The 20,245-nt window shown below is 37.8% G+C and overlaps 1 protein-coding gene across 10 annotated transcripts in view; it reads left to right on the top strand.

Annotated features, from left to right (window-relative positions):
* Positions 1–20,245, top strand: part of ALMS1 (ALMS1 centrosome and basal body associated protein) — a 209,423-nt gene that overhangs the window by 28,315 nt on the left and 160,863 nt on the right. For 7 of the 10 annotated variants that reach the window (XM_073211451.1, XM_073211441.1, XM_073211450.1 and 4 more), the window contains 3 exons: positions 892–1,010; positions 1,117–1,248; positions 5,390–5,549. In XM_073211451.1, coding sequence (XP_073067552.1) covers positions 892–1,010; positions 1,117–1,248; positions 5,390–5,549 — 411 coding nt within the window. Of the gene's footprint in view, positions 1–891; positions 1,011–1,116; positions 1,249–5,389; positions 5,550–20,245 lie in introns of those variants that run through there. The other 3 variants (XM_073211435.1, XM_073211462.1, XM_073211457.1) reach the window with 3 other exon arrangements.

Genomic DNA, 20,245 nt, shown 5'->3' with positions numbered 1-20,245 from the left:
ATTGATGCTACTTAAAATGTAGCCTAGAGGTAGTTAATTGCCTCTTTTGAACCTTTCAAGGAAGAGAGTACAGTAAATGAAATCCAAACTGACATCAATAAATCTTTAATAAATGACAGCCAGGAAGGTGAGCCAAAAAGTCCAGATCTTTCCCTATTATATTATAATGATGAAAATCCTTTCTTTGATAAATTCAGCCATCCATCCATGCTTTCAGTCTACTCCTGGCGTGTTTGAACCAGCACTTCAATACCATTCTTGCATACAAAGATGATGATGGCTCCCTGTACTGGTATCCTAATTTAAAATTACTCCCCAGTGCACCGCAGAAATGTTATTAAGCCACCTTCTCTGTATAGAACTTAAGTTACCTGCTGCTTTAAGTCAAAAACCTCACAGCCCGGCTGTTGGTCTTGGCAAAACACAGTCAGCTTTATTTTAGTGTAATAGAGACAATAAACCATTTCTTCCCATTGGGAAGTAAAGTCTGTTCCTGCTCCTGACCTTGCAGAGAAGATAGGATCTTCAAACATTTTTTGTCCAGTGTAAGTATCGACTTAAGATACTTTGGTTTTACCAGATTTAAAGCAGCAAACCTCTGAAGAAGTTGCAGATTTCTCAAACTGTATTTTGGGTAAGAATGTAAACTCTAGTAATACCATTGAAGGTCCATCTGCAGCTTTAGGAAGCAACTTTTCAGCAAACTTGGGGACAATGTGATGCAAAATCACGAGATATTTTACTGATGACCTCTAATGCATCATTAATCACATTCAGCCAAGAGACATTGCTGAAAGCTGATATAGGCAAAGGTGAAATTCCTCAGCCTATTGGGAGCTGAGTGCGGTTTTACTTCACATACAATTATACAAAATGACTCCTATTTTGTAGAGGGCCTGCAGGGGAAGGCTGAATCTGACATCTGTACTCTGAATGATGATAGTGAATGCTGTAGCCTAGATGAAAATGCTGTTGTATGCGGTAAAAGAGTTGCTGAGCTACAAAGAGAGGTGAGACACAATAAAGTGACGATTGGGGTATACATGATCTTTTCCATTATTGTTTCAGGAAGTGATATTGTTATTTGTTTTTATTTTACTTTTTACTGTTTCCCAGGTATGTGTCCAAGGTGACTTGACTGGCGAGTGCATTGAGCTAGCAGGTTTAGAAAATTTGCTTGATGATGTAGAAATTTGTGACAGCTCTCTACAACTATCATCTAAGGAAGAGAGCAGTTTTGAAGAGCCTGTAAGTTTTTCTATTTGATACTTCTTATGGGGTAGGGAAAGAAATTGTTGAAAAATGGGGATGAAAGTAAGGGCCCATTCATATCCTCTAATACCAATTTGTGACTTGTAATCTGGTCTTCATCTGATACCCAGGAATACGCTCCATTAATTTGTTAGAGGTTGGTATAAAAGAAATGTTGTGTTTTGTAGACTATTAAGACTTAGTGAGTTATGTGGTGTATTGGAAAAGGCCATTCTTTGGAGTTCCCAGGCCTTTGATCTTGAGGCATCCTAATAACTTCCACATTGTGCCAGCAAGAACCTTGGGAACAGTTAGTGTTAAGATTAGGTTCATTCATGGAGGCATTCAATTGTGCTTTCTTTTCCTATGGGCCTTCTATGTACAAGCTTTGCAATAAGCCCTGGAATATTCAGTATTCCTATTTAGAAGTTGCTGAAACATTTGACTTCAGAGGTATCTTGAAAATGACAAGAACTAGTGTTTTCCTAGGAAGGATACTGAGGTGCTTGATGTTCAAACTAGTCAGTGTCTCCAAAGGGAACTAACTACCCCTTTCCCAAATGAGTGACATACTCATATTTGTACACATTCCTTCCCTCTACTTATATCATCATCATTGTGTGTCTGTACAAAAAATGGTAATTTTGGGGTGTTATAAAAATTCTTGACATGGGCACATACATGAATTAATTAGCCCTTTGGTCATTTTTATCACATCAACCTTTCTTTCATAGAAGGATTCATGTGCCTGGTTTGGATCCCTTCATTTTAATGTTGTTCTGGTCCCATTACCCAGCCTCTTTTGTCTGATAATGTCAGCTCCAGTCTGGATCCCACTTCTTTATAAGATGTCCTTATATTCTTGCTGTTAGTCATTAAATACAGTTAGATAATATATGTGGTGTATTTAATGTTACTTTCCTTGTCCTGTTTTTCCATGTATAAGATCATGGAAGCTACTAGTTTTGGTTGCAACCACATTTAGACCTTTAGGTTCAGACAGTTAATGAGAGAAAATGAATGACAATATTGTAATGAACTTTTTTCTTTTATTTATAATTTATTGAGTTTATAAAGAATTTTAATATAGAGAGCTGTGAAGTTAGTTTTATTATCTTCAGCATTCTAAAGGCATTGTTTAATTCTAATTTTCATGCTTATAATGGGGAGCACTCTGTGCTCGGATACTGTATTAAGTGGTTTACCTGTATGCATCAATTTAATGTCCTTTGGTCATTCTTATCATCCCTATTTTACAATTAATACTTAAAGGGTTAAGGAGCTTGCTCATGATCATTTAGCAAATAGGGGAATGAGTATTTGAAACTAACCTTGTCTATATACTATACCATAAACTGTCTCCCTGTTTAACTTTCTTCAATGAAACCAAATCCAAGATTTTGCATTATTTTTGCAGGAGTGAAGATTTTGAAGGAGATTAGTCAAAGTCAGTTTCAATAGGAATGAGAAAGAACATGTAACCAGTTTTCAAGTTTCTAATTTTTTTTTATAGTAGTACTGTTGTAACTTACATCAACTTTTCATATAAGATGTAAAAGAAAGAGACATGTTCAGTTAATAGTGATATGCTGAAATTAACTGACCACTGTTCCAAATTTTATTTGTTCCTAACTGTAGACTTAGGAATATTTTTTCAGTCTGGGAAGGATGCTGTTCCCTGTATTGCCTTTTACTCTTAGCTTTGTTCTATTGTCTGAGAGTTATATATGCCAATATTAGGTAAGCAAGAAGCCAGACATGGCAGTAATCTTACTATGTGGCTCAGCTTGTTCTCGGGGCTACCATACTCCTTGGTTTCTTCCTTATTCTCATTTGTGTTTCAGAACAGTCATTCATACTTGTTTGCCTTACTTTGATACCTACCCATCATTCTCTAAATGATTATTTGGATATCCACTTACGTAGGATATTGCTTGGGGCTATGAAAAGGATGTGGTGATTTGGAGTCAAAATCCTGTTCAGTTACTTTCTTAGCCTCGTGTCTTGGGCAAATGACATCTGAGGTTCACTCTGCTCATCTACATAAAGAAACAGCAATAGTAATAAGCAACCTCCAATATTATTAAATGGGGCTAAGGTATATAGTACCTGTGTGGCACCCGGCTGTTAGTTTTCATCTCTTTCCAGAAACTAGACTACTAGATTCTTATCTGTGGTTTCCTATTTTCTATCATTATTTTGTTCTTTCTGTCTCCTTGTTCCTAGTAGCAGCAGCGTACATTCTTTTAGCCTCTGTGATGAAGTACTGTTTGGTATCCCTTATTTTGGCCATGTAATTCTAAATATAACAAGACTTACTCCTTAGATTTCTTTGTTGGTTTCCCTTCTCCCGCAAAGACCTAGTTTCTTCTCAAGGTTTAAATTCTTTTTCCTGTATGGATAGTTATCACCTGTACTTTTAGACCCTAATATGTCTCCTAAGGTAGACTGATGATATGCTACTTTGAAGGGTATTTTCTTGTAAACATTCTCATCGACTCAAATTCAACTTGCCTATATCAAAATAACTCATCTTTTCCCAAAAATCAGACTGACTTGTAGATTTTCCCAGTTCTGGTAGAAGTGTTAGAATTTCTTGGTTTCTTTATTGTCTTTGATTCTTCATTATTATTAAAAACTGGGAGATAAGCCAGTCTTGCTTTTTTCCTCTTCTGATTCCTCCCATTTTTAGTTAGTAACACAGATGTGCTGATCTCTTAAATACTTCTCTCCTTTTTCATTCTCTTCTTTGTCATTCTTTTGAATTACCTGCACTAATAAGTTTATATTTTGAAGCTTTGATATAATGAAATTTTCTTGAAGTAAAGATTGGAATAGAAATTTTTTTCTTCCTACATTTGGAAGCTCTAGGGAAAAGCTGCTATTAAACACATGTGTGTGCACACAAAATTATACACAAGTATGTATCATATCATATATCATATACATGATATTTGTGTCAAAAAAGTCTCCTTCAGGAGTGGAATGATTGAAAAATAAGAACTTTGTGCTATGTTTAGACCAGAACTTCTCTTAACTATTGTCATTTTGAGTTGGATGTCTTTGTTGTGCAGGGCTGTTTTCTGTGCATTTTAGGGTTTGGCAACATCCCTGTCCTCTCTTTACAAGCTGCCAGTAGCATCTCCCTTGCTAAACATATGACAGCAAAAAAATATCTCCAGGCATTGCCAAATATCCGTTGGTTGGAGACGGGTGGGTGGGTGCAGTATCTCCCCCATTTGAGAACCACTGGTAAAGAGAAATGTAGACCAGGACTTTGGATATAAAATATTCATATCTACACACTGTCAGCTTCCTAAGAATGTTCATTACTCAATGAAAAAACCTTGATGTAAGAGAGTAGAAAAATTCATGCTTATGTACATTTTAAAGACTCTCTCCTGAGAAGGCATCAGTGGAATAATCTTTTTAGGGAAACAAAGAAAACTAAAAGTGGTATACTGTTTTTATATGAGAGTATACCATGAATTTGGTGGAAAGTTGTGTACGTTTATGTAGTAACATCATAAATAATAGTTTCTATTTTCTAGTAAGGACTTGTGATCTGATGAAACTTGAGGAACTTCGTTTTCAACATTTAACTTTTACTTCACTATCAGTTTGTATTTCCCACTACTTTTGTTTCAAAAGAAATTTGAGGACCTGTGTTTTTTGGTGACTGATCACAGAAACCGTTCTTTGATACCTTTATTTTTCTTCTAAACATTTGTGGATTTCTTGAAAATACTCCTGTTCTCCTATCCTCTTCCACAACACACCTCTTCTTAAAAAAAAAAAAATCTTTGAACTTGTGAAGAATAATACCAAAGTTCAAACCCTGCAATGATTATACTATTATATGGAGCAAACCTGGGAGAAATAGAACCTTCTAGACCTTCTGTCTATAAAATTCTGTAGGCAGACTTCCAGACCCTCAAAGTAATTTGTAGAGCTTTCTTGGAATTGACCAAACACAATATGACCTGTATTTGAATTCAGGAGGGTTGAGAATATGATCTTAAGGAACTAAAATATAACTGCGTAGTATTCATTTTCATAAGAATGAGTTTTGTTTTTTAGCAGATAAAGTCTACAATTAATCTTACTTTCTTCATTTTTAAAAATCTTTTTTTCATAGGTAGACTGTTCTAATATGGACATTAATCAGTCTTTTTCATCTGTATTGCCTCCATTTGTTCCTCTTAAGCCAACAAGAGAGACAGAATATCACACATCAGATCTCAGAATGTTGAGGCTATCTCCTGACAGTGTGCCAGAGACTCTCGAACATTTACCAGGTATGTAGAAAAGCAGATAGTAGGTGTGGTTATGGCTAGCTAGTTTCCTATGGCTAACTAGTTTTTTATTTTTGTACTCCTATAATATTGTTAACTTTTAATTAGGTTTACTTATAAATCCACAGCTCTTTTATTAAATGAACCAATCGATTTTTCATTGCATTCTTCATCACTTTATTTAGAACAAAATTAATGGAGGAATCTGATATTAGAGTCAGTTTGTTTCTATACTCCTTTCTGTGACTTGAGGGGAAAAAGGAATTAATTGAATGTGAGAGGATAACCAGCACAAGAGGACAATCAGCTTGTAGAGAGGAAATTTAGAGATTAGTTTTGAGGTAGAAAGCTAGATAGGAGGTGGGGAGTGGTTGAAGTGAATTCGGGGTTTGAGGAGAGTGGCTTAATGGAGGCTCAGAGTTTGTGTTGAAGTGAACAAGAGATGGAGCTGACCAGGGAAAAGCAAAAGGATTGGCATTTAGTTCTGAGATGTCCTCTGAGGTTAGAGGTGATTTTACAATGTTGCTGTCTTGTATAGAATCTCTAATTTTTCTCTACTAACATTCAGAAATTGAGAAGATGAAATTACAGGATTGAGTCTTGGTTGAGGGATTTGTTTAGTGGGTGGATGTGGTGGAAGATAGTGGAAAGGAATCAGTGAGAAAAGTCCAGCTATTGGCTTCAGCCTGCATGGGGAAAGAAAAGAAACCAGAAAAGAAGTTTGGGAGAAAATAGAAGGAGCAGAAGTTTATTTATGAAGCTGAATAGATAAGGTGGGTATAAATTACTGACAGAGCTAGAAGAATGGATAATATTGGTCAGATTGCATCAGTACATTTAAATGGGGATCAGTTTGAAAAATGATTAGATCTACTGCATGACCCTGGGATTGGATAGTAGAAGTTGAATATACAGATCATAAAGTAAGTTGAGATTTTGAAGCTGGCCTCTTGGATTGGTTAACCAGATTGAAATATATTCTGATAAATGTGGGATTTGGGGTTTAGGGAAAGCCTGTGAACCACTCATTGAAGTCTTAAAAAACTGGGAGGAACTAGGAGCTATAAGGAAAAAGTGATAGATGGAGGATGGTGTGTATGATCTAACCCTCAAAAAATAGCTTTTATTTGTTTTTTTTGTTTGTTTATTTGAAGAAGATAGAAAACAATAAGGAAATCATTGTGAGAAGTAGTTAAATGCCAGGTTCCATACCTTCTCGTTCTCAGAGCCATGGCATATGGGAGAGGGCTGCAATAATTACCCAATATTTAATTGTTATTTTTTTGTAGGTAATTTTTATAATAACCTAATTTTCTTTACTAGCACTGTTTTGTCATGTAAATTGAGAAAACTGTCTAGTGTCACCTGCTTTCAGCTTGAAGAACTTCCTTTCGTATTTCTTACAAGATGGGTCAGTTAGCAACAAATATTGCTCTCCATTTTATTGTACCTGGAGTGCTTTTACTTGTTTTGAAGCACAGGAAAATGAAAGTTCCTATGGCCAGGTTCCTCACCTGACCATAAACTACTTGATGTAATTGGTCTACTGCTAGGCTAATGATTCCACACCTGTGGGCAATAAGCTATTATTGCCTGAGTCATTATATAGAGAGCTCTGCCCAGTGCTCTGCCTAGAAGCAGAGACGGAGTAGGGCTTGCTGCATACAGACTTCCCCATGGCAGACATGATTCCAGCACAATTCCAGCACTCTACCTGCCACTGTGAGAATAAAGCTTGGTATAAACCCTTTTACCCCAAAGTTCCATTGTTGTTATTTGGTCTCACCCAGTCCAGAGTGAACTTGCCCAGGGGCAATCCCCCTCAGGCAAGACAATAGTTTTGCTAGGTTTAGAATTCTCTCTCAGTACTCTGAATATATCTTTATACTATCTTTTCGCCTTCCTTGTTCCTGATGAGAAGTCAATCTTATTAGCATTCCCTTATATGTGATTTATTTTTCTCTTGCTTTCAAGATACTCTGTCTTTCAACATTTTGATTATGATGTATTGGTGTAGATCACTGCTTACCTACATTGAATTCGTTGAGCTTCTAAGATGTATAGCTTAATATTTTTTATCAAATTTGGGAAGTTTCCAGGCATTATTTCCTTGAGTATTTTTTTCTGCTCGTTTGTTTTCTGCTTCAGGTATCCTCTGTTTAACATATGTCAGTGTACTTAATCTTGTCTCTCAGTTTTCTGAGCATTTGTTAATTTTTCCTTATTCTTTTTTCTCTCCAGATTGCATAATCTCTATTAATTTATCATCACGATATCATTTCATTCTTCTATCTGCCTGTGTTTACTCTTAAGCCTCTTGGGAAGTCTTTCAAAGTACCTGCCTTTCTTTTGTCCCAGACCGGCCGGTTGTGGGTACCTGTTCTCCACAAGCAGCTGGAATCTCAGTCTCTCCAAGTATCCCACATTTCTTAGCTTTTCAACCCCACTAATCTCCAGAGCACCATGCAGTATAGATTTGTGCTCCTAAAGCTGATCTCCAGGGCCGGGTGTTCAGCAGTCCTAGGCTTCCACCCGCTCCCCGCTCCATTTCTCTTCCTTCCGCTGGTGAACTGGGGTGGAGGAAGGGCTTGGGTTCAGCTGGATCACGGATTTGGTCCGTTACCTGTTTTGTGAGGTCTGCTTTTTCTCCAGGTATATGCAGTCTGGTGCAGCCTTCTTTCCTGTTGCTCTTTTAAGTTTATTTGTATTAACTATATTTTCGTATTATATGTGGTTTGGGGAGGAGTTTTCTGTCTCACCTGTCATACCACCATCTTGAATCTTCTGGTTCTCTTTTAAACTTTTAGTTTGTCTCCTGTATGTCTTATTGGTATCATGTAGCTACCAGCTTCCTCTTAGTTACTTGCCATTGTTTTTCCCAGTGTCCTTAGGTCAATTTTCCCCGTGCTGTATTCGAAATAAAGTTAGTCTCCTTATGGAGTATGAGAAGCTCCATGTTAGTATAGCTTGCCTCTCATCCTAGGCAGAAGCTTTGTGATGCTGCTCTTGATGTAGGGCACTTCTTGGGCACTTCTTTTACAGTCCATCTCCCAAGACATCTCTGTATTTCTTTTCATGCATCTCATTTACTATTTTAATTGTTTGGTCACATCTCATTCCTCCTAATAAGACCCTGAGCTCCTGAGTGATAGTATTATAGTGTAAGTCTTGAAATTAAGATTCAGTATTATGTGCTGCCCTGACATCTGAAAGTTGGAGGGCCTCAGAAGGCGTAACCACAGGTTTTCCTGCTCGCACCAGATAATGATAATGCTCTCCACTGAGAGTGGGAAAGGTTCCCTACCTTGCTAGTTCCCTTATTCAGCAGACCAGCTGCACTCTACCTAATGGTTTTCAGTCCCTTGACAGCTTGTGAAATTATTCAAACAAGCCAATTACAGCCGCTTGTGGGAAACTTATTCTCTTGCTGCTACTGTAAAGCCTGCCTCTCATAGTTTCTGCTTCGTTATTTTCTTCCCAAGTGCAAGCTCTGTGTTGCCTTGCATGGTTCAGTGTCCTCCTCCCATACAATGTGGGTATTTCTGACTAATAAACTGTGGTCAGTCTAATCTGTCCAGTGTCAAATATCATCTGCTTGGCCATCCCTATAACCACCTATATGGTGAAGAGGACGTCAGTAAAAGAATTATTTATGTTTGTGTTCAATAAACATTGTATTTAAATGGGTCCTTGATATCAATTGCCCTGATTTCTTATTTTTTATTGGCAAATCCCCTGGGTCCTATGATGAGCAGAAAATGACTGATGAACCATACCTCAAACTGTGTCTAAAGTGTGGGGAACCCATTTATGAATAGAGTAAATAATTACACTTAATAGAATTTGAGGAGTTCAGAGTACAGGAGAGATTGAAAATAGAATAATAAGCTTGAGTTTGCATTATTGAGAATTGGTGACACCATTAGCAATTAGGGAAGTAGATTGAGTTTTAGACATACTGAGTTTGATTTTTTAAATCATTTTGGAGTGACCTCAAAGCCAGTTTAAAAAATGGTAAATGAGAAATGTAAATTTGGAAGACCTCAACAATCCATAATTTGGAAAACCTCAACAATCCATGATTAAACTATACTGTAAGTATAGGTAAGCTTTCTGAGGAAGCATGAGTATAGAGAAAAGCAAAATGCTAAGGACAGACTCTTATAGAAAATAGTAGGAGAAAGAGGGGCCAATAGAGAATACAGAATAGGAACAAATATTTTGTTTAAATTATTATTCTGATTTTAATTCTTACCCTTTCAGTTCTTACCTTTTCTTACTGCCTTCATTACATCACAGTGGATTTTGTTGGATCCACATGTAGGATTGCTGTGTCTTCTTGGTGGGTTGATCCTTTTATCACTATGTAATAATGCTCTTTGTCCCAAGTAATTTTTTATCGCATCTCGCCATCTAGGGCGACGGCAGGAAAACGATCACCGAAGGCCTGGTTCGTTAGGAATCTTTATTATGGGTGTCCGAGCATCCATCTAGCGAAAGGCAAAAGCAAAAAACAACCACCACAACCACTTCCTCCAGGGCAGCAGCTTATATAGCATATCCCAACCAATCAGCTGACTGATCACGCGCCAGGTTCAGTCTTATTGGAAGCATGTGAAAAGCATGCTATGAGCACGAGCACGGAAATGGAGACAAGCCAATCATGGAGACTTCCTTATGCGCTGAGCTGTAGGGCCAAGAAGGGTAGTGTCTAGGAAGCAGGTGCCATCTTTAGGGCGTTGTCCAGCTAGAGTGGGGCTCAGCCTCGGCCATAGGCTGGGCCCCCACAATTTTTCCTTCTGAAGTTCATAGAATATTATAGCCACTCTTACTTTTAAAAAAATTGTGCAATATTTCTTTTCCCACTGTTTACTTCACACTTCTAATAGCATGTGAAGTGAATTTCTTATAGACAGCATATTATTTTAAAAACATTCTGCTGTATCTGTATTTTAGTTGTACTTAAAAATTTAAGTACTTCTATAAGTACACTTACATAAAATTATTTACACTTAAGTTATTGATGTACTAGGACTTAAAGTCTGGCATTTTATTGTTTTCTCTTTGTTCCTCTGTTTCTCTCTTCCTGCCTTACTTTTGGTTAAACAAACGTTTTGATCTGTCTAGTATTTTGAGTGTATTGCTTTGTATAGTTCCCTTAGTGGTTGCTCTAGGTACTACAACATACATACATAATTTGTAACTGTCTATGGCATCAACTTTTAACACTGGGAGTGAAGTATAATTAGTTTCCTTTACCCTTCCCACTTTTTAAATACAATTGCATTAATATTTCCTTTAAACATATTGAGCACCACAGCATGATGATAACATTTTACTTCAAACAATCAAATATGATATTTAAGAAACATGAAGAGAATGATAGTATATTTACCTCTATTTTCATCCATTTTGTTCTTTTGTTTGTGAGCTTTCAAGCTTTTTCCTGCTATTTCCTTTCTGTTTGGAGAACTTCTCATCCCTTCCTTGTGGATGGGCCTATTTGTGACAGATTGTTAGTTTTCTTTACCTGAAAATGTCTTCTTTATCCCCCATTCATTCTTGAGGGATAATTGAAACAGATACAGAATTAATGCTTTATAGCTTTTTTCTTTAAGCACTTGCAAAATGGTATGCTACTTCCTACTGGCCTTCATATTTTCAGATAAGAAGCCTGCTATTATTCAAATTGATGTTCAAATAATGCATCTTTACCTCTGGTCAATTTCAAGATTTTTGTCTTTAGATTTCAGAAATTTAATTGTGTTGTGTCTTGGTGTGGATTACTTTGGGTTGGGATTCACTCAACTTCTTGAACCTGTAGGTGTATGTCTCACCAAATTTGGGGAGTTTTCAGCCTTTATTTTTCTATGAATACTTTTTTTGAACTACCGACACCCCTCACCCCACTTCTAGTACTCTGTTGATGTGACTGTTAGATCTTCTATTATAGTCAAAGGGCCTCAGTTTTTAAAATAATCTGTTGTCTCTCTGTAGTAATTGTATTGATTTGTCATCAAGTTCACTGATTTTGTTTTCTGTTATCTCTATTCTGCTGTTGAGCCTTTCCAGTGAGATTTATACTTGTTATTGTATATTTCATTTTGTACTTGAATTTCCATTTGGTTCTTTTTTATAATTTCTGCTTCTGTGCTGAGATGTCATCTTACTTCATTTGTTTGAAGAGAATTCTAAATTGCTTGTTCTAGTATATATAAGATGGTCGCTTTAAAATCCTTGTCAGATAATTCCATCATCTGATTCATTTTGGTGTTGGCATCATCTAATTATCTTTCTTATTCAAACTGTGAGTTTCCTGGTTCTTGGTATTGTGAATGATTTTTAATTGTATTCTGTGCATTTGGATGTTATGAGGCTTTGGATCTTACTTAATCTTCTATTTTAGCAGGCAGTCTCCCTATTTAAGTGTAGTATACAGTTCTTGGCCTACTTGTGTACAGTTTGCTTTCAGAGACAGTTTAGTTTTTAGAAGCTGTACATTCTCGTCAATTTTGTTCACTGGTGCTGCTGAGGCTCATATTTGATCCCTGCTAATGTTGCTCGTTGAGCTGGAATTGTCTTCCCCAGGCCTGCTGGTATTGGGTGGGAAGTAGGAGATACTGTCTGATAGGGTAGAGGACACTTTCCTGGGCCTGCTGCCAGGCATTTGACACCATTGGGTTTCCCACTTGATTCTTGCTGGTGCTATATATAGGGGTGGAAAGTGCTACTCTAGGCCTGCTAGTGCATCTAGATGGGGAATGTAGAATGGTAGGCCTGGAGGGTGGAGACTTTTCTTAGGCCTGCTGTCTGGATCTTTTAGTGCTGCTGGCTTCTCACCTAGTTTCTGTCAGTGCCATTGGCGTGGAAAGCACCTACCTGGGCTGCCTCCTGTTGCTTGGTTGGATATCAGGAAACTGGGAGTAAGTTGCTGGCTTGAGGGCTGGGAAACGCTAGCTATGCCTTCTCTTCTTTCTCCCTTTCCTGTCCTGGTGGTGGTTCCATGTTTGAGGCCTCTCCTGGATCCGTTTGGGATGAATGAGAGTTAAAAAGATCCAGAGAATTCGTTGATGTGTTATTCCTAAAGTCCTGTGGTCCCATCCAGTCAGCCTTCCACTTTCTAACGTTGCAGTCTTTTTATGATGACATGTTGAATTATTTCCATGGGGAAGTAGAGAAAAGTGAGTTTCTGCTATTTTGTTTGGGGACTGGAAGATAGTAGAAAGTTAGAATATGTGAAACTTGGAGACACTGTTGTCCTTGGCTATTAGAAATCATAAAATGAAGAAGTCAGGGTGATAAGAAGTGAAGTAAAGATCTTTCTTAGGCAATATTAAATAAGCTCAGGGATCTCATCCACAGAAAGTAGGGATACCTGTGTCATGAAACTTTCCTAACTTTTCTAAAATCTGCCCTATCATGGACCAATAATAGCTAACATTTACTGCTTGCTTTGTTGAGCATTTCCATTGATCATATTATTTTATATTTATAACAGACATACGATGGTTGATACTGCTATTATCCTATTTGATAACTAAGCAAAATAAAGTTAGAAAGTTTATCTTGCCCCATAGCTGGTAAATTAGTGCGGTGCCAGTTAAGAACCCAGGCAGTGTCCACACAGAGCCTACATTCTTTCTTTTTAGTTAATTATTTTTATTGATGGACAGTCTTATATTAGTTTGAAGTATACAACACAGTGGTTCAGTAGTTATCCATATTATTAAATCCTCACCCCCACTAGTACTGCTCCTATCTGTCAACATAGGAAGATGTTACAGAATCACTGGCTATATTCTCCATGCTGTCCTACCATCCCTGTGCCCAGCATATATTATGATTGAGAATTTTTGTACCCCTTTATCCTCCTCACCCTCCCCATGGCAACCCTTCCCCCATGGTAACCACCAGTCACTTCTCAGTGTCTGTGAGTCTACTGCTGTTTTCTTCATTCTGTTTTACTTTGTATTTATATTCTACAAATAAGTGAAAGGATAGGTATTTGTCTTTCTCTGCCTGGCTTATTTCACTGAGCATAACACCCTCTAGATCCATCCATGTTGTTTCAAGTGGCAGGATTATTTTTCATTTTATGGCTGAATAATATTCCATTGTGTATATGTACCACTTCTTTATCCATTCATCTATTGATGGACACTTAGGTTAGTTCCATATCTTGGCTATTGTAAATAGTGCTGTGATACACATAGGGGTACATATGTCTTTGAATCTGGGATCTTGTTTTCTTGGGGTAAATTCCTAGAAGTGGAATTACTGGGTTGAATGGTATTTCTATTTTTAGTGTTTTGAGTAACCTCCATATTGTTTTCCACAGTGGCTACACCAGTTGACATTCCCACCAACAGTGTAGGAGGGTTCCCATTTCCCCACATCCTCATTAACACTTGTTATTTCTTGTCTTTTGGATAGTGGCCATTCTAACTGGTATGAGGTGATATTTCATTGTGGTTTTGATTTGCATTTCCCTGATGCTTGGTGATGTGGAGCATCTTTTCATCTTTTCATGTGCCTGTTGATCATCTGTATTTCTCCTCTAGAGAAATATCTGTTCAGGTCCTCCACCAAATTTTTAATTGGGTTTTTGTTTTATAGTGTTGAGGCATATGAGCTCTTTATATATTTTAGATATTAACCCCTTATTAGATAAATCATTTATGAATACATTCTCCCATACTGTAGGTTGCCTTTTGTTCTGTTGATGTCCTTTGCTGTACAGAAGCTTTATAATTTGAGGTAGTCCCACTTGTTCATTTTTGCTTTTGTTTCCCTTGATTAAGGAGATGTGTCCAAGAAAAAAGTGCTCATATTTATGTTCAAGAGATTTTTGTCTATGTTTTCTTCTAAGAGTTTTATGGTTTCATTTCTTACATTCAGGTCTGTGATTCATTTCAAGTTTACTTTTGTGTATGGAGTTAGACAATAATCCAGTTTCATTCTCTTGCATGTTGCTGTCCAGTTTTGCCAATATCTGTTATCAAAGAGGCTCTTTTCCCCATTGTGTATTCATGGCTCCTTTATTGTATATTAATTGACCACATATAGTGTGGGTTTATCTGAGCTCTCTATACCCTTCTGTGGGTCTGTTCTTGTGCCAGTACCATATTGTTTTGATTACTGTGCCTTTGTAGTATAGCTTGAAGTCCGGGAGTGTAATTCCTCCAGCTTTGTTCTTTTTCTCATGATTGCTCTGGCTATTTGGGGTCTTTTGTGATTCCGTATGAATGTTAGAACTATTTGTTCTGGCTCATTGAAGAATGCTGTTGGAATTTTGATAGGGCTTGCATTGAATCTGTAAATTGCTTTGGGTAGGATGGTCATTTTGACAATATTAGTTCTTCCTGCCCATAATAATGGGATAGATTTCCACTTATTTGTGTCTTTAATTTCTCTCATGAGTGTCTTACAGTATTCAGAGTATAGGCCTATCACCTCCTGGGATAGGTTTATTGCTAGGTATTTTATTCTTTTTGATACAGTTGTAAATGGAATTGTTTTCCTGATTTCTCTTTCTGCTAGTTGTTGTTAGTATATAGGAATGCAACAGATTTCTGTGTATTAATTTTGTGTCCTGCAACTTAGCTGGATTTCATTATTAGTTCTAATAGCTTTTTGGTGGATTCTTTAGGGTTTTCTGTGTATAATATTGTGTCATCTGCAAACAGTGACAGTTTAACTTTTTCCTTATCAATCTGGATGCCTTTTATTTCTTTGTGTTGTATGATTGCCGTGGCTAGAACCTGCACACTATGTTGAATAAAAATGGTGAAAGTGGACATCTTTGCCTTGTTCCTGATCTTAGAAGAAAAGCATTTAGCTTTTCACCATTAAGTATGATATTATCTGTGGGCTTGTTTTTATGGCCTTTGTTTATTGAGGTATGTACTCTCTGTGTCCATTTTGTTGAGAGTATTTATCATGAGTGAATGTTGAATTTTGTCAAATGTTTTTTCAGGATCTATTGAGATCATGTGGTTTTTATCTTTTTTTGTAATGTAGTGTAATGGATGATCCTTTTGATGTATTTTTGAATTCAGTTTGCTAATATGTTGTTGAGGATTTTGCATCTATGTTCATCAGGGATATTGGTCTGTAATTTTCTTGTTTTGTAGTGTCTTTGCCTTGTTTTGGTATTAGAGTGATGCTGGCCTCATAGAATGAGTTTGGAAGTATTCCCTCCTCTTCTGTGTTTTGGAATACTTTAACAAGGATGGGTATTAGCTCTTCTTGAAATGTTTGGTAGAATTCATCTGTGAAGCCATCTGGTCCTGAAATTTTGTTTTTTGGGAGTTTTTTGATTACCATTTCAGTTTCATTGCTGGTGACTGATCTGTTCAGATTTTCTGTTTCTTCTTGTGTCAGTCTTGAAATATTGTATTTTTCTAGGAATTTGTCCATTTCTTCTAGGTTGTCCAGTTTATTGGCATATAGTTTTTCATTGTATTCTATAATAAGTCTTTGTATATCTGTAGTATCTGTTGTAACTGTTCCTTCTTTGTGATTTTGGTTTTTTTTTTGTACTCCCTCTTTTGCTTGGTACGTCTGGCCAGTGGTTTATCTATTTTATTTTCTCAAAGAACCAGCTCTTTAGATTCATCAATTTTTTCTGTTGTTTTATTCTTTATTTCTGTCTGATCTTTGGGTTTCATTTCTTCTTTTTCTAGTTTCTTTAATTGTGAGTTTAGACTGTTTATTTGGGATTGTTCTTGCTTCTTGAGGTAAGCCTGTATTGTTATGTACTTCCTTCTTAGAATAGCCTTTGTTGTGTCCCACAAATATTGGGCTGTTGTTTTGTTTTCATTTGTGTCCATGTATTGCTTGATTTCTGTTTTTATTTGGTCATTGATTCAGTGATTATTAAGAAGCATGTTGTTTAGCCTCCATGTGTTGTAGGCTTTTTTGTTTTCTTTGTGTAATTTATTTCTAGTTTTATACCATTGTGGTCTGAGAAGTTGATTGATACAATTTCAATCTTTTTGAATTTGTTGAGGCTTTTTTTGCGGCCTAGTTTGTGATCTATTCTGGAGAACGTTTCATGTACACTTGAGAAGAACGTGTATCCTGATGCTTTTAGGTGGAGTGTTCTGTAGATATCTGTTAAATCCATCTATTCTAATGTGTTGTTCAGTGCCTCTGTCTCCTTACTTATTTTCTGTCTGATCTGTCTGTTGATGTGAGTAGTGTATTACAGTGTCCTAAAATGAATGTGTTTCAGTCTGTTTCCCCCTTTACTTCTGTTAGTATGTATTTTACATACTTAAGTGCTGCTATGTTGGGTGCGTAGATATTTATAATGGTTATATCCTCCTGTTTAATTGACCCCTTTATCATTATGTAATATTCTTCTTTGTCTCATGTTACTTTCTTTGTTTTGAAGTCTATTTTGTCTGATATAAGTACTGCTACACTTGCTTTTTTCTCCCTATTGTTTGCATGAAATATCTTTTTCCATCCCTTCACTTTTAGTCTGTGTATATCTTTGGGTTTGAAGTGAGTCTCCTGTAGGCAGCATATAGATGGGACTTGTTTTTTTTATACATTCTGCCTCTCTGTGTCTTTTCATTGGTGCAGTCAGTCCATTTACATTTAAGGTAATTGTTGATAGGTGTGTAGTTATTGCCATTTTATTGTTTTGTTTGTTTTTATAGCTCCTCTCTGTTCCTTTCTTCCTCTCTTATACCTCTTGTTATTTAATGGTTTTCTTTAGTGTTGTGAGTGGATTTCTTTTTTTAAATTTTCTTTATATCTATTGTAGGCTTTAGGTTTGTGGTTACCAAAGATTCAAGGATAGCTTCCTGATTGTTTAAGTCTATATTAAGTTGCCGATTTCTTATTTCAAACACAGTCTAAAAGTACTTTCTTTTTACTTCTTCCTTCTCCACTCTTTATGTATTAGATATCATAATCTGCACTTTTTGAGTATCCCTTGATTGATTTTGTGTACAGTTGGTTTTGCTACTTTTGTTTTAATTTCTTACTTGCATAGTAAATAATCAGTCTACTACCTTTACTGTGGGTTTAATTTTACTGGTGAAAAACTTTTTTTTTCCTCCGGAGCATTTCCATCTTCAGCAGTCCCTTTAACATTTCCTGTAATGCTGATTTTGTTATAAATTCTTTTAGCCTTTGTTTATCTGGAAATCATTTAATCCCTGCTTCCAATTTAAATGTAATCTTGCTGGGTAGAGGATTCTTGGTTGAAGGTCCTTCTGTTTCAGTACATTAAATATTATGCCACTCCCTTCTGTCCTATAAAGTTACTGCTAAGAAGTCTGCTGATAACCTGATGGGGTTTCCATTTTAAGTAATCTCTTTCTCTTTATGGCTGTGTTCAGTATTCTCTCTTTATCCTTAATCTTTGCCATTGTAATTATTATGTCTTGGTGGTATCTTCCTGGGGCTGCTTTTGTTAGGGGCTCTCTGTACTTCCATGACCTGAGTGTCTGTTTCCTTCCCAGATTGGTGATGTTTTCAACAATTATTTCCTCAGAGAGACTTTCTGTCCCTTTGTGTACCTTTTCTACTTCTGGTACCCCTGTTACGTGAATATTATTTTGTTTGAATTGGTCACAGAGCTCTCTTATCATTTTTTCATTTCTAGAGATTTTTTTTTATCTCTCCTTCTCAACTTCATTGTGTTTATGTTCTGTAATTTCCATCTCATTGATTATCTCTTCTTCTTGCAGCAGTCTATTATTCATTCCCTCTATTTTGTGTTTCATTTAAGTTTCTGTATTCTTCAACTCTTGTATCTCTTTGTTGAAGTCCTCCATGAGATCTTTAATATATTTCTGCACATCAGTGAGCATATTTGACTTTTACCTGGAAATCTTTATCAAGAAGATTGGTGATCTCTGTTTCATTTATCTTATCCTGTAGTTTTGTTTGGAACATATTTCTCTGTCTCATTTTGTCAGGTTATCTTATCCTGTATCTTATCCTGTAGTTTTGTTTAGAACATATTTCTCTGTCTCATTTTGTCAGGGTTTCTGTGTTTCTTCCTTTGTATTAGATGAATCTGCTATGCTTCCTGATCCAGAGAACAATGGCTTTATGGAGAAGGCATTTGTGGTGCCCAGAAGCTTAGGACTTTTTCTTCTCCAGTGACTGCTTCTCCTTTGCTGTGGAGCCACAGTTGCTGTTGGTGGGCTGTGGACAGGATTGCCTTTCTGTTTGCCAGTAGTGGTTTGCCTCAGCCAGGCCTATGTGATGGGAGCAGTGGTTTCTGCTTGGATCATTGTGGGTGGTGCTACCCTTTGCCTGCACTGCAGCAGTGGTGAGGCTGCTGGGCTAACGGGGTGGGTGGGGCAGGTGCAGGGCAATTTGTACAGTGGCAGGGTGCATGGGCTCCTGGGGTGACTAGTCACCTGGTTGCTGAGCATGGGGTTGCTTGGTAGTGTTTGCGAGTTGCACGATGGAAGGGCATTCAGGTTTGTGGAGGTGGTGTGATGTGTGGTGGGGTGTGCGTGGGTGCCTGGGGTTGCTGCAAAGGCAGCTAGTTGCCCTGTGGTGGCATGCAGCTGCTGCAGCAGCCAGTCCTTGGGTGCTCCCTAGCAGCAGTGAGGTGTGCAGCCACCAGCTTGGCCACCCATGGGGAGGAAAAATCTCTTGGAGCTGGCTCTTGCAGGTGCCTCCCCAGTTGGGCTGAAACAAGGCCGTGAAAGCTGAGAGAGTCTCCCTCTACCCACCAGGCAGCAACATCTGATGCTGCTGAGCCACGTGCACTGGTGCCTTAGCAGTGCACAAGGAAGTGGCCTCAGGACTGAGCTGCCAGTGAGGGGATGGAGTGTCTGGGGCTCCTGAGAGTGCCCAGTCTCTTGGGCCGAGGGAGGGCTAGGGAGGTATTGTCCACCTGCCCTTTCTCCTGCAGAGATAGCTCCATCCAACCATCACCCCCCTCTGGCTATCCTCCCACTGTTGGCAAGTGTTTCAGACTGCTGCTTCTGTGTTGGATCCCAGTGGGACCAGCAGAATGTGGCTGTCCTCCACAGGCAGCTGGTGTCTTAGCTTCCCAGAGTGTTTCAACTGTCTCTGGTGTCCAGCCCTGCTAATCACCAGGGCCAGGTGTGCAGAGTTTATGGGCTCCTATCCCTTCCCTGCTGTGTTCCTCTTCCTCCTTCCTGTGGGTTGGGGTGGGTGAAGGGCTTGGGTCCCACTTTGCCATTTTTTGAATGGTCTCCTCTTCTCCCCCAGGACTAGATGGTCTGTTCTGCAGTCTTCAGTTTGTTTTCAGGTTTAATTGTGTTTGTTATAATTGCTTCCTTTGTGTGTGTGTGTGTGTGTGTGTGTGTGTGAGGAGGTTTCTTTCTTGCCTTCCTACTCTGCCATCTTGAGTGTCCCCCTTCCCCCACCCACTGCCCAGTGTTCCAGAGCCTACACATTCTTAATCACCACAGTATGCTACCTTGTATTGTTCCTAAACCCATCTTTTATGTTCTTCTTGAATGTTGATAATAATGTCTGTTCTCCTCTATCAAATCTTAACTCTTCTGACTGATTACCAAGACCTTCTAAATTCTATTCCATTTTGTTATTTTTACTTTTCTACCTCTATAGTCATGTTCATTCCTTCCCTTGATATGTTGCTTATTCGATTTTCCTTCCCTGAATGCCATTTCCTTTCTTCAAATATGTCTACATTTTTCTTATAAATTAAGGCCCTTAAGTTCAAATCCCAC

The sequence above is a fragment of the Manis javanica genome, chromosome 1, assembly GCF_040802235.1.
Source record: "Manis javanica isolate MJ-LG chromosome 1, MJ_LKY, whole genome shotgun sequence".
Lineage (NCBI taxonomy): Eukaryota > Metazoa > Chordata > Mammalia > Pholidota > Manidae > Manis > Manis javanica.
Note: the sequence above shows the minus strand (reverse complement) of the source record. Positions and strands in the feature narration are given on the sequence as shown.